The 14,851-nt window shown below is 43.4% G+C and overlaps 1 protein-coding gene across 1 annotated transcript; it reads left to right on the top strand.

Moving 5' to 3' along the window:
• Positions 1 to 797: 797 nt before the first annotated feature.
• Positions 798 to 1,479, top strand: LOC117897365. Its single transcript, XM_034806158.1, has 2 exons — positions 798 to 844; positions 900 to 1,479. The coding sequence occupies exons 1-2, from the start codon at positions 807 to 809 to the stop codon at positions 1,465 to 1,467; spliced, it is 606 nt and encodes a 201-aa protein (XP_034662049.1). The 5' UTR covers positions 798 to 806; the 3' UTR covers positions 1,468 to 1,479.
• Positions 1,480 to 14,851: the final 13,372 nt, after the last annotated feature.

The following is a 14,851-nucleotide window of genomic DNA, read 5'->3' on the forward strand; positions in this document are numbered from 1 at the left end:
TGTAAGTATGTTTTAGGCGGTTTAGGCGCCGACAAAATTTCGCGTCTTTTCCACTCTGATCACCACCGATTGACTAATGCCATGTTTTTCAGCAGTATTAGCTGTCTTATAGCAATTTTTAGTGAGCTACACAATAATATTTACATTTTCTAGATATTGTTTCTTCTGTCTCAGGTACAACATAGGCACTATTTAATAAATTCATGAAATCTGCTTCGATTATTATGAGAAATGTCTTAGTTTGATGTTAGTATTACTAGAATATAACCAAACAAATATTTAACATCAAATCTGCAGGCATATTGTTGATTAGAAAATTTTGAAATATTAAATAAGTGAAAACAACGGAAAGTGCATAAATGAGTACATGCGACTTTTTTTAGTTTTTTATTTTTCGCTATTTAAAAGCTTCACATTTGTATTTTTCTGGTGTTGAAAATTTGTTAAGGATAAAGTGATTGATATCTACAAAAAAATTGGTTACGTTTGCATTATGCGTTTAGAAGTTATGGGCGACGAAAGTCAGTTAATGTGAACATGTACTCATCATTGCTCCCCACTGTACACATCAATTCATTCCACTACTATATATTTTGTTAAACTCTTGCACACGACCACACTTTAAAGTTTAAACTAAGCATCATCTTGTTTATATTATAAGAATTACCAATGCAACACCATGCACGGTCTCACTAACAACCATCGATAGTCAAGAAAATATCGACAGCCCCATCATCGAACTGAAGTACCTGGACTCATCGTCGTGCGACCATCCAATTCTTTTATAAATATCTAGGACTAGCAGTATGGATGATAATCAAACCCATATTGAAGCTGACACTCCGTAAGTTGTACCACTGAAAGTAAAGAAACAATGCTTTATATTGACTGAAAATTAGGAATTCGGAGCCGACTATTGAGCCGCAAGTGGAGGTAGATGCTTCCAATCTCGTGTTGAACCCGTCGTTCCACATGCAGGGCGTTCCGATGAATGGCGACATGGCTGGTTCAAGCTTAAGTTCATGCATAGGAGACAAATTTAACGATGGTTCCACAGACACCACAGACAATTTCGAGGATGTGGCTGTTCCAGACAACCGCGAGGATGTGGCTGTTCCAGGCATACAGATGCACGAAAACCCACAGCCCAGCTCTTCAAAAATATCGAACACATCCAATTTTAAAGCTAATTTGCAGCCAACTCGTCGTCGACGCACCGCACCGGCCTACTTCAATGATCCGGAATCAATTGGAGCGCGTGTGGCCAAGCGTAGTAGAGGCAGAGCTGCCCCTATTGAATTAGCTGCGCCCCTAGACATAACAAACTTCCTTCAGGGGTTGTCTGCCCGAATGGTGACCGAGCGCCTGACCCAGCAGGCCTTTCTGCAGTTTACCAAAACCGCTAATCGCGCAGTGCAAAAAGCCATAGCTAGCTCCAAAAGAGCCTTGGGGGAGGCCCCTAAGTAGTGGATGCACATTGAGAAGATTATTAATGATATATTAATAAAAAATAATACAACATTGTGCGTACGCCTCAATACTTCGACAAGCGCATGGACGTGTGCGTGTACATAAATAATTCCTTAGGCTTCATTGAGGCAGTGCTGGGCAAGATCCTTGTTGTCTGCACGCAAGCGCATAGACGTGTAAAGCTGACGGTAATAATTGTATAACTGTGTACATAAAGTAAGGCTTAAATAAAACAAACGAAACACGTGACAATGGCATCTCATTCGTGGCTCTCATATGAAAAGGTTTCGCTGCTGCTCTTGCTATTGCGCGACTGTATTGCCGTTGCTGTCAGCTCTGCGCTTGTGTGCAGACCGACGCTCGGCGGTAGGACTCCAGTCGAGGGCATGATGTACGGTTGCACAGACTGTCGGTTGAATGGGCCCACCAACAGAACTATTGCAATCAGGCTGTGAGATATCCACATCCATATCAACATCCATATCCTCAGGCGAGGCACGAGCCGGCGACGGCGCATGGTTGATTGGCTGGTTGATCCATGGGCTGCGAGGACAAGAACTCCAGCTCGCTCTCGTAGCGGGCACGTTCGAAATGCAGCTTTTCTTCGTCTTCATTGGCTTCCTGTGCCGACATTTCCACGGCCTGCGCAAGCTGCTTAAGTCCATCATAGGCATTCCTCCCTCATAGACACCAGCGTCTTGGGGCTTGGCTACTAAGCGGCGGTAGGCGCTGCTGCGCGATTCCATTTTGTTTTTTTACCTTCAAATAAACACAAAACAAACAAAAAGTGACGCTTCAGGAACTGTATTTTGACATAACGGCAGTTTGTGCTATGTACAATCTACCCCATTGCCCTAGAGTAAACCAAATAATTCTGCATCTGACAATTGTATTTTTGTAGTCAACTGGATGTTGCAATTGCCTAGTAAAATCAGCCAGCAACTAAGTCTAGATGCATAGTTATGGACTCGTATAATACGAGTAATATACGAGTATACGAGAGTATAGTAAAAAAATAAATAAATAAAAAAATCTGGTAGTAGATCCGTAACCTTGCCTCGCCGCATTGGCGGCCCAGAAAGCCTGTAGCACGGAATCTGGTGCGGCGTAATCCGGAACCATGGCTGGCATTGGAAGGACCAGGATGGCCACGGAGAAGCCGACAGGATCAAGGGTCCTAGTGGAGACGCGGAAAAGAGGGAAGGAGACGTCAGACTTGCTCTTGCGGCAGGCGTAAAAAAGGCGGGAAAAACTACCAAAACGATTACGAGTGGGAAAGAGAAAGAAGTCTGATGTGGATGCTTGTCGGACGTCCGTGAGTACGAAAGACGGATTGAAAGCCAACACAAATGTTAACAAATACCACGAAGGTCGCAAAGGCCCTTATGTCGTGTACATCAACAGAATTCGTTCGTTCTCTTTCGTAGTGACCAGACGTGTTTTTGTTTTGCGCTCCGTATTTTCCTTTCTATTTTCGATAAACAACCGGGTTTTTTTTCCAAATACTCTTCTAATAATTGCCTAATAACTTGCCACTTTTCTTTCATATGCTAATACGCGAGTGCATGCCTTTTATTTGTTTAGAATTGTAATTTAATCGTGTTAATTTGTGCGTCGGTTGGTTGTGTGTTTGTGCTTTTTCTTGTTTGTAAGTACGCCCTCACTATTAGCCGCTCTCTCTTGTAGTTGCGCTTCTGCCTCCCACTCTCTAGCTCGAATAACTGTTCTCCCTCTCTCGCTCTCAATACTTTCTGTGCAGTAGCGCGCGCTAGCTGTCGCTGCGTTTCTTCTTTCTCTACTCTCTGCGCTCATCTGTTTTCGATCCCGCTTGTGCTTAAAGCTTATTTGCATTTGTCGGCACACTGGTTTCACTGCTATTTGTTTTTTGAGAAAATAATTTTTATATATTTCATTTATTTATTTCGTTTTTTTATTTCTATATTTAATATAAATAATAGAAATAATGGAATACGTGGTTGTGTGTTCCGCTAAGGCTTGCAAGAAGCAGATCACCCACGACCAGCCGAACATCCCATGCTGGCTCTGCGATAATGTAGTGCACGCAAAATGTATTGGGTTTTCAGGCCTCGTGGGTGACGCAATTTCAAAGCGTAATGGTCTGCATTACAGTTGCGAGGCATGTCGGTCTGTCGAGAACGACATGGTCACATTTATGAGGCAGACGCGAAAGGGCTTTAAGGAGCTGACCGTGGGCTTTAAGAAGCAGTACGATCGGCTTCTAGCCATGGAGTCTCAGTTCAGTGGTTTTAAACTGCTGAATGAGTCTCCTAGGCGCAAAAAAGTCACTCCTCGTGATCTGCAAGTGCCTGTCCCTCGATCGCTCGCTGCTGATCAACTGTCTCCGTCCACTCCGATAGTGCAGCAGCTAATTTCGTTTGCCACCCAATGGCAACGACAGCTGCTGGTGATCTAGTTTCGGCTACCGAATCGATCATCTCGGAGAACATGCAGCCAGTTAGCACTGTAGCGTCCGTGTCTGTCGAGTCCGTTCCAAAGCCCATCCCATCTATTTCGATCCCACCAGTTAATAAACGTCCCGGACCACCGGATATTGCCGTCACAGGTATCAGACCTGTGGTGCCAAAACCTCTGGTGGGAGTCCCACCAAAGCGGCAAGTTTTTGTCTCTCGGCTTGCCCCTGACCTCACATCTAATGATGTAACTGCTTTTATACAAAGCAAAATAAAAACCGATGGCTTAAAGGTGGAGAAGTTTAATTTCTCTTGTGCCAGGGAGATATCCTCTTTCAAGATTAGCGTGTCTCCAACTCATTTCGAGACCATTTGCTCATCCAAATTTTGGCCAGAGCACCTGGTTGTGAAAGAGTTTAAGGCTAAGAAGAAAAATAGGCCCCCCATAACTCTTCCTAGTAGTGAGGCCAGTGCTCCTTCCTCCTCTACTCTTTCCTCTTCTGCTTATTCCTCCTCTGCTCTGCCCACCTCTTCCCACTGCAATTCCTCGCAGTCAAAAAACTAATTTCCCTCGTTGTAGCCTATCAAAATGCTCGCGGCTTACGTAGTAAGCTGAGCACACTTTTTATGGATAGTTTCACATTTTCATCCCATGTTATTGTGTTTACCGAAACCTGGTTAAAGCCGGACATTCTTAGTTCCGAAGTTTTGGCAGATAGGTACACAATTTATAGGAATGATCGTTCGTCTCGGCGTGGAGGAGGCGTTCTGATTGCAGTAAACTCTTACTTCACGTCGGAACTTTTCATAGTCCAGGTTTCACAAGACTTGGAATTCCTCTGTGTTAGACTGATTCTTCCCGGCCAGTCTATTTATGTCACTTGCTCGTATATTACACCGACTTCGGATGTATTAATATACGAGCAGCACTTGTCCGCCTTAAAAACTGTATCTTCCTCGTTATCTGACAAAGACCATTTAATAGTTCTTGGGGATTTCAACCTGCCAGGTACTGTTTGGTCTTCGGTTAACGAGTCAAATAACCTCGTGCCCATGTCACGACATGATTTTATTGATGGCTTATTAGACCTATCCCTGTCTCAAGTCAACCATGTGAAAAACTCCTTGGGTCGATTGCTTGATCTGTGCTTTGTCTCGGATCCGACCTTATCGTTGTTAACACGAGCACTCCCGCTCACTATTCCTGAAGACTGCTATCATCCTACTTTCGAAGTGTCGGTAGATACTGGACCTACTGTATCGGATCGTGAGGGTAGGCTATCTGAACGCGTCCGCTGCTTTCGTAAAGCCGAGTTTACGAAGCTCAATAACTTAATTAGGGATTTTGATTGGTCCGCTCTGTACTCGTGCACTGACGTCATTGAAGGCACAAACATTTTTTACAATGTACTTGACACAATTTTTGACACGTGTGTCCCACTCTCATGTCCGACTAGATCTGCGAAACCTCCTTGGTTCACCAAAGAGTTATCCAGTCTAAAGAACCTAAAATCAAGACTATTTAAAAAATCTCAAGAAGTTGGTTCTCCCTCTTCTCTTTCTAATTACTTAATAGCTCGGTCAAATTTCACTGTTCTTAATGCTCAATGCTATAGGAACTACCTACTTCGATGCAGGATACGTTTTTCACAGGACCCTAAACAGTTCTACAGCTTTGTAAACAGTAAGCGTAGAACGTCCGCACATCCATCCATGCTATCATTTTTGAATATGTCGGCAAACAATGATCAGGCCATCGCCGATCTTTTTGCACAATTTTTCCAAACCACCTATTCCCAGGAAAGCTACCCAGGCACTATGTATCCATATAGTTTACCAAGGTCGAATGGCATTTTCTGCCCTATGTTAAATGAAGGCTCCTTACTTCATGAACTTAAATTAGTTAAGCCGGCATTTTCACCGGGCCCTGACGGAGTTCCCGGCTGTGTACTCAGGTACTGTGCCGAGTCTCTGTGCGGACCTTTGCTTAAATTATTCAATCTTTCCATCCATTCTTCTAGCTTTCCCCCCCCATCTGGAAGGAATCCTTTGTAATTCCTCTCCATAAGAAAGGTAGCAAAAAAAAAAAAAAAAACTATAGAGGCATATCTAAGTTATCCGCTATTCCTAAAATGTTCGAGAAAATTTTAACTCCGCACTTGCAACATCTTTGCAAATCACTTATATCTCCAGCTCAGCACGGATTTATACGGCGACGATCAACAACCACTAATCTTTTAGAGTTCACCTCCTTTGTCATTAAAGGATTCCAAGGTAACTTGCAGACGGATGTTATTTACACTGACTTCAGTAAGGCATTCGATTCTGTAAACCACTCTCTTCTTGCACAAAAGCTCGACCTTCTAGGGTTTCCGCCCAATCTGTTGAGATGGATTTCTAGCTACCTGTGTTCTAGGTCTCAAAGGGTCCGTTTCAAAAACTCCTTATCTTTACCTGTCATGGTTACTTCTGAGTACCACAAGGTAGCCATTTAGGCCCCTTTACTTTTCACACTCTTTATTAATGACCTGCCTTCTGTCTTAACAAATTCTCGAATACTTATGTATGCGGATGATGTTAAGCTCTGTGTCCAGTATAAGGACATCTCATTTCACTCTCGCTTGCAATCTGATCTCAATAGCTTTCAGTCATGGTGTTGCGCAAATATGTTACACCTTAATGCCTCGAAGTGCAAAGTAATGACTTTTCATCGCTCCAGCCCCTTACTGGCACCTTACACCCTCTGCGGTAGTTCTCTTGAGAGAATTACATTAGTTGATGATCTTGGTGTTAAACTAGACCCCAAGTTAAGTTTTCTGAACACATTTCTACCATGGTAAATAAAGCCATGGGTGTGCTTTGGGTTTATAAAGAGGTGGTCAAAGGAATTTGATGACCCCTATATAACGAAGACTCTCTATATCTCGCTTGTTCGTCCGATTTTAGAATACGGCTCATGTGTATGGTGCCCTCAGTACAACATACATCAGGACCGTATTGAATCAGTACAGAAAAACTTCTTATTATTTGCCCTACGGGGCCTCAACTGGGATGCAACTGTGAGACTGCCATGCTACCGTAGTAGACTTCTTTTAATAAATCTTCCATCCTTAGTTAGTCGTAGAAAAATGCTTGGTGTAATTTTTATACACAACTTTATCAAGGGGGATGTAGACAGCCCTGACTTGTTGAGCCGCGTAAACTTTACGATTCCCATTAGACCCACTAGAAACTATATTCCTTTGTTCCTTCCAATGTGTAGATCGAATTATGCCTTGCACGAGCCCTTTAGAGTGTTATGCTCGGATTATAATTCTCTCTATCACATTATATCCTCGACTCACTCCTTCCTCTTCTTAAATCTCTCATACTAGCCTACCTCTCCCGTAGTTAATTTAATTTTTGACTTTGATAATTTTGCTTGCTTAGCTATAGTTGCTCTAGTTTAGTTGTGTTTAGTTCTAATTTTCCTCGAATATTAGCCTAACATCTATCTTTCCTGCATGCTCGCGACCGGTTCGGTTAATCGCGCCGCGCGTCATGCGGCAGCGCCCCTCGGTCGGTTGGGCGGAAGGAGGGCTGCGTTCTGCTGGGTTCCGCGCGTAACAGGCTTTGGCTTGGTGTCGCATGGGCCACTTGATGGTGCAGTCATTGCATATCAACGTCCAGACATATTATTTACCTACCACGCGAAAAGTGCCGGTAGATGTAAAATGGTGTAAGTATGTTTTAGGCGGTTTAGGCGCCGACAAAATTTCGCGTCTTTTCCACTCTGATCACCACCGATTGACTAATGCCATGTTTTTCAGCAGTATTAGCTGTCTTATAGCAATTTTTAGTGAGCTACACAATAATATTTACATTTTCTAGATATTGTTTCTTCTGTCTCAGGTACAACATAGGCACTATTTAATAAATTCATGAAATCTGCTTCGATTATTATGAGAAATGTCTTAGTTTGATGTTAGTATTACTAGAATATAACCAAACAAATATTTAACATCAAATCTGCAGGCATATTGTTGATTAGAAAATTTTGAAATATTAAATAAGTGAAAACAACGAAAAGTGCATAAATGAGTACATGCGACTTTTTTTAGTTTTTTATTTTTCGCTATTTAAAAGCTTCACATTTGTATTTTTCTGGTGTTGCCTATTTGTTAAGGATAGAGTGATTGATATCTACAAAAAAATTGGTTACGTTTGCATTATGCGTTTAGAAGTTATGGGCGACGAAAGTCAGTTAATGTGAACATGTACTCATCATTGCTCCCCACTGTACACATCAATTCATTCCACTACTATATATTTTGTTAAACTCTTGCACACGACCACACTTTAAAGTTTAAACTAAGCATCATCTTGTTTATATTATAAGAATTACCAATGCAACACCATGCACGGTCTCACTAACAACCATCGATAGTCAAGAAAATATCGATAGCCCCATCATCGAACGGAAGTACCTGGACTCATCGTCGTGCGACCATCCAATTCTTTTATAAATATCTAGGACTAGCAGTATGGATGATAATCAAACCCATATTGAAGCTGACACTCCGTAAGTTGTACCACTGAAAGTAAAGAAACAATGCTTTATATTGACTGAAAATTAGGAATTCGGAGCCGACTATTGAGCCGCAAGTGGAGGTAGATGCTTCCAATCTCGTGTTGAACCCGTCGTTCCACATGCAGGGCGTTCCGATGAATGGCGACATGGCTGGTTCAAGCTTAAGTTCATGCATAGGAGACAAATTTAACGATGGTTCCACAGACACCGCAGACAATTTCGAGGATGTGGGTGTTCCAGACAACCGCGAGGATGTGGCTGTTCCAGGCATACAGATGCACGAAAACCCACAGCCCAGCTCTTCAAAAATATCGAACACATCCAATTTTAAAGCTAATTTGCAGCCAACTCGTCGTCGACGCACCGCACCGGCCTACTTCAATGATCCGGAATCCATTGGAGCGCGTGTGGCCAAGCGTAGTAGAGGCAGAACTGCCCCTATTGAATCAGCTACGCCCCTAGACATAACAAACTTCCTTCAGGGGTTGTCTGCCCGAATGGTGACCGAGCGCCTGACCCAGCAGGCCTTTCTGCAGTTTACCAAAACCGCTAATCGCGCAGTGCAAAAAGCCATAGCTAGCTCCAAAAGAGCCTTGGGGGAGGCCCCTAAGTAGTGGATGCACATTGAGAAGATAATTAATGATATATTAATAAAAAATAATACAACATTGTGCGTACGCCTCAATACTTCGACAAGCGCATGGACGTGTGCATGTACATAAATAATTCCTTAGGCTTCATTGAGGCAGTGCTGGGCAAGATCCTTGTTGTCTGCACGCAAGCGCATAGACGTGTAAAGCTGACGGTAATAATTGTATAACTGTGTACATAAAGTAAGGCTTAAATAAAACAAACTAAACACGTGACAATGGCATCTCATTCGTGGCTCTCATATGAAAAGGTTTCGCTGCTGCTCTTGCTATTGCGCGACTGTATTGCCGTTGCTGTCAGCTCTGCGCTTGTGTGCAGACCGACGCTCGGCGGTAGGACTCCAGTCGAGGGCATGATGTACGGTTGCACAGACTGTCGGTTGAATGGGCCCACCAACAGAACTATTGCAATCAGGCTGTGAGATATCCACATCCATATCAACATCCATATCCTCAGGCGAGGCACGAGCCGGCGACGGCGCATGGTTGATTGGCTGGTTGATCCATGGGCTGCGAGGACAAGAACTCCAGAAATGCAGCTTTTCTTCGTCTTCATTGGCTTCCTGTGCCGACATTTCCACGGCCTGCGCAAGCTGCTTAAGTCCATCATAGGCATTCCTCCCTCATAGACACCAGCGTCTTGGGGCTTGGCTACTAAGCGGCGGTAGGCGCTGCTGCGCGATTCCATTTTGTTTTTTTACCTTCAAATAAACACAAAACAAACAAAAAGTGACGCTTCAGGAACTGTATTTTGACATAACGGCAGTTTGTGCTATGTACAATCTACCCCATTGCCCTAGAGTAAACCAAATAATTCTGCATCTGACAATTGTATTTTTGTAGTCAACTGGATGTTGAAATTGCCTAGTAAAACCAGCCAGCAACTAAGTCTAGATGCATAGTTATAGACTCGTATAATACGAGTAATATACGAGTATACGAGTATAGTAAAAAAATAAAAAAATCTGGTAGTAGATCCGTAACCTTGCCTCGCCGCAATGGAGGCCCAGAAAGCCTGTAGCACGGAATCTGGTGCGGCGTAATCCGGAACCATGGCTGGCATTGGAAGGACCAGGATGGCCACGGAGAAGCCGACAGGATCAAGGGTCCTAGTGGAGACGCGGAAAAGAGGGAAGGAGACGTCAGACTTGCTCTTGCGGCAGGCGTAAAAAAGGCGGGAAAAACTACCAAAACGATTACGAGTGGGAAAGAGAAGTCTGATGTGGATGCTTGTCGGACGTCCGTGAGTACGAAAGACGGATTGAAAGCCAACACAAATGTTAACAAATACCACGAAGGTCGCAAAGGCCCTTATGTCGTGTACATCAACAGAATAGGCGAGAAATTTGTGAGAACATCTGTGGCCCAGGAAAAGCTTAACGCACTGGGGGCCATGCTTGCAGCCGTCCTGGTGGAACCAAAGGGGGAATTGGTGCATAAGTTTTTTCCACAGTTTTGGGAGTATGTTAATACCGCCAATGCGGAACTCGACCGTTTGCCAATTGTCCAGGGGATGGAAGTGGGATATCCAAACAACAAACAATGAAGACTCTTCAACTAAACATTCAAAGTCTGACTTACAACCACAACAAACAGCTCCTCAATATGTTTCTAAGGAACAACGAAATGGACATTGCAGTCCTCTCGGAGACTGCGGACTGCAGTATCTTAGATTATAATCGGAGTAGGAATCTATATTAGAAAGAAAATTCGATTTGGCATTCTACCCAGATCTCCGAGAGGACAGTGATCTAGAGATCGTAGGTATGACGACCCTGAACCTCAACAATGACACTTTCTCAATTCAAATCGGGCATTAAATAGGTGTTCGAGCTTGCGGAGTCCCTAGACTACCCTTCAGTCGTGGGAGGAGATTTCAACGCCAAGTCTTCCATCTGGGGAAAGTCTTCCAGTGGCGTTTACGAGGCCTTTGTCAGAAGCAGACTAGAAGCCTTGGACCATGCCATCTCGCCAGCAGCTCTAAACATAAAAGAGAATGCTCCACACTGTGTTATTTATTAGGCAGAACTAAAACTACAATTAAAATGTTTTAATGCTGTTTATTTAGTGCGTAATTTCGACATGTGAAGTGGCGGATTTCGGTTCGTATAAATCGCATATTATATTGATTGCTTTTATTTGCTTACAGAAATATTCGGCAAGGAGCATTCCCACCGTTTGGCCACTTTTTTGTGATCTTTAAATTGGTGTAAAGAAGTAACCAGAGTCGAGTATTTCACAAATTGAACTGGGAATCTGTGTGTCTGTACAAAAGTATGTGTCTGCTTGTTCTCGTATTTCCTATCCTGTGCGAGTTGCGTTTTCTGACAAGTGTTCATTACTCCTTCAACGTTATTGAATCTACTTGAAACTCTTGTGAATCAAAGCATAAGCTACCCTCCCCTCCTTCTGCGGCATCAACTCATTCTCCCCCCCAAGCACCAGCTTTTGCCTCACCCCTTTTTGGAAACGCTTCCAGACATAATCACCACATGACGTGGCATCATCAGCATCAGCATCGGCATCGGCATCTCAGCATCGGCATCACTCGCTTGTGGGGCTTGAGAGTGCGTGTTGCTTATCAATGGAAAACTGCTGATGACAACCCAGGGATGGGGATGGAAGGAGCAGCAGTTGAGTGAGTGAGGAGGGGGGCTGCGACCAGCATAAAAGCAGGATGGAGCGATACCAGGACGACGCCGGAGCCGGAGCCAGCCTGTTTATAGTTGGAGCGCCAGAGAGCCCGAAAGCAACTAAATTAAAATTATTTCAACTTGAGTGGTTCGCCCCTTCGCAAAAGCTGGTTGGAAAGAGTCTACAGCAAATAACGGGAGCCATTAAAACCAGTTGCAAAGAGCCAGCTCCACGGTAGGAGGTTGCAGAGGATCCAACCCAGAGAGAGGGGCAAGCCAGAGAGGGGCATCCCTGATTTTGATTGCTGTTTTGCAGCCGCTGCGACGATGCGACGATGCGACGACGATGTTGTTGTCGTATCAAATTATAAATACTTATGAACCCTGGACGGCAGGCAGGCACAGCAGCAGCAGATGCATCAAATGGAGAGCGGCCGAGATGCAAATAATAAACATCATATTCCAGACACAAACAAAGTCAAGCAAAAACCAACGACCATGGAATGCCCTGCCCTTATGCATATGTATTTTTGTATGCAAGTAGATAAATGTATAAAAATGCAAGACACCTTCAAGGCTCTTCCTCATTTACTGCCACGAACCCAATGAAATTCCCACCGCCGTAACAAATTACAAAGCAGTTGAAGCGATACCTTGGGATAGATACGAGTACCAAATACACCAAATAAAAAGAACAACAAAGAAAGGGAAGAAGTCAACAAGTGTAAAGTCAAACAATTAAAAACTCAATTAGCGCCATATTGAAAAGCTGCCAATCATTTGTCACCTTCAAAGCCCGTTCCGCCACCCAAACACACACACACACACACACACACACACAGTCGTGTAGCTGCATCCTATCTATGTGTGTGTTGCATCCCGCTTGGATTGTGTTTGTTTGCATTGGGCGCCGCAAATTGGTCAAAAGTACAAAAATATCAAAGATTCGACACAAAACACCAGAAAGCGAGAAAATACCAACAGCTGAAAAACAAGCGAAAAACAGAAGGCAAACGGCACACGGCAAAAAATCAAAAGAGGAACAAAACGAAAGGGAACGTGAGCGGGGGCGAGAGCGGGAACGGAATGGCCAACAAAAAAACACCAAATCAAACAAAAGGCAAAGGCAAATAGCAAACCTCACAAATAGAGCGTGAAATTGACAAACAAACAAAAAACCCACACACTAAAACACACATTCACAAAATGAATCCCAGAAAGGAATTGCATAAAGGAACTAAAATAAAATATACAAAAGAAAGGCACTACGGCTATGCCATGGGTCTATGGACTATGGCTATGGGACTGCACCCGAAACGAAGTGCAACAAATGCAAAATAGTTTGACCAAAGCCAACAACAAAAGCAGTGCAGAGAGAGAGAGAGAAACAAAAAATGAAACAGAGAATCACACAGCACACAAAAAGCGGAGGAAATTGAAGAAGGAATGCCGAAAGATTCATTTTTATCCATCGGGCCAAACATATGACAAAAGCTTTACAAATTTAAGGCAACAGTCGGCTCGGCCCGGCTTGGCTCTTGTTCGCAGATTGAAAAGACCAAAGGGATGTCCAGATGGGAGATTGCACAGGGGGCAGGCATCATGCACAACAAAAAAATATAAAACTATCACAGAGTTCTATTGGTTGGGGCTTAGTGACAAAAGTGTGCTGCCCGAGTGCGAATGGCACACCAAATCTATGGGCCAATTAGCACTTGAAGGATGCAATAGAAAAAAGTGCATAAAATGATTATTAGCAAAAAATAATCACCAAGCGAAGAATACACAAGAAAAGTGGTGAACAAAAAGTAGTTCCCATCATGTAATAATTTATTTAAATGAAACTTTGAACAAATTATAAGTATAACAAAAAATAAAATATGAAATGCACCTATAAAAGATACAAATATGAAAAGGGCCAATAAGTCTTCTGCCTTCCATTTCCAAGGTGTGGGAGAGGCTTATGGCAAATCGTCTTGGAGATACTTCAAAAAAGAATGCCGTACATTGGGAGGGACATGCCACAGAGGTGGAATTTAAAGTTCAACCCAGTGAAGACCACCCATCCTTGCTTCAACTCGAAATACAGCTGGGAGAACTTACCCTAGAGCAACCAAAGAAGGCCAAGAATCTGGGCTTCATACCAGACAAGCGACTTACATTTGGCCCACATTTAAAGGGCCGGCACAGTGACAGGCTGACAAGACACCGCAGTCTGCTCGCAAGGCGTTTATTATCGGCACGGCCTCTGAGGCGCTTACAACTATTGGGCATTGCCGAAACTTTTAACACTAGATAAATACCCAATTCTGGGTAGAGCATGGGGTTTGGTCCTTTTTGTACTGTCTCAATGGGGTTGTTAAGGTTCTTTTTTTAATGAAAAAAAAAGCTCACAAGACAGATATTATTTTGTATGGGTAAAATATTCCCGAAATAATTATAGTACCGAGAAGTTGTGAGTGTTTTGTCTATACTGCCAGAACCTATCGATTGTAACACTCGCTGCCCCCCCATTACGTTGTCTGCCAGGGCGCTGTTAAGGTTTTCCCGTGTGGCACTGAATGTCATTTGCCAAGTGACAACTTTCCACGTCTAGACAGTGGCCACGCCCCATTTCGTCGTATATGTACATACATATGTATTTATACATATATAAAACCCAGATTGCGGCACATTTGACCATAATGTCTTTTATGTTCTCGCAGTTTCTCATTCAACTGTTTTTTTCTTATTTTTCTTATACTTTTTTGAGGAGTATGTTGTGGAACGGAAAAAGGCAAAACACAAGTGCAATTATGAAAATTCATTTGATTTGTGTTTACGATTTTAACCCAACGTCCGTTGAGTGTTTAAGAGCAGCACAAAAAGTGGGGAGAGAGAGAGAAAAAAATTTAATTTGCAATTTCCCCGGCGACAAGACAGCGTCGAAAGCTGCCAGAGGTCCCCGTTAACACTTTGGCCACAAAACGCAAATCATGCGACTAAAGATCACCCCAAGACGATCTTCACATCCACATGCCACCCTCCCCTCTCCTTGAGCAGTTGCTGCAGCAGCCGTTGGTTTTACCAACTCATTGCCTCGTAATTAGTGGGAAT

The sequence above is a fragment of the Drosophila subobscura genome, chromosome A, assembly GCF_008121235.1.
Source record: "Drosophila subobscura isolate 14011-0131.10 chromosome A, UCBerk_Dsub_1.0, whole genome shotgun sequence".
Classification (NCBI taxonomy): domain Eukaryota; kingdom Metazoa; phylum Arthropoda; class Insecta; order Diptera; family Drosophilidae; genus Drosophila; species Drosophila subobscura.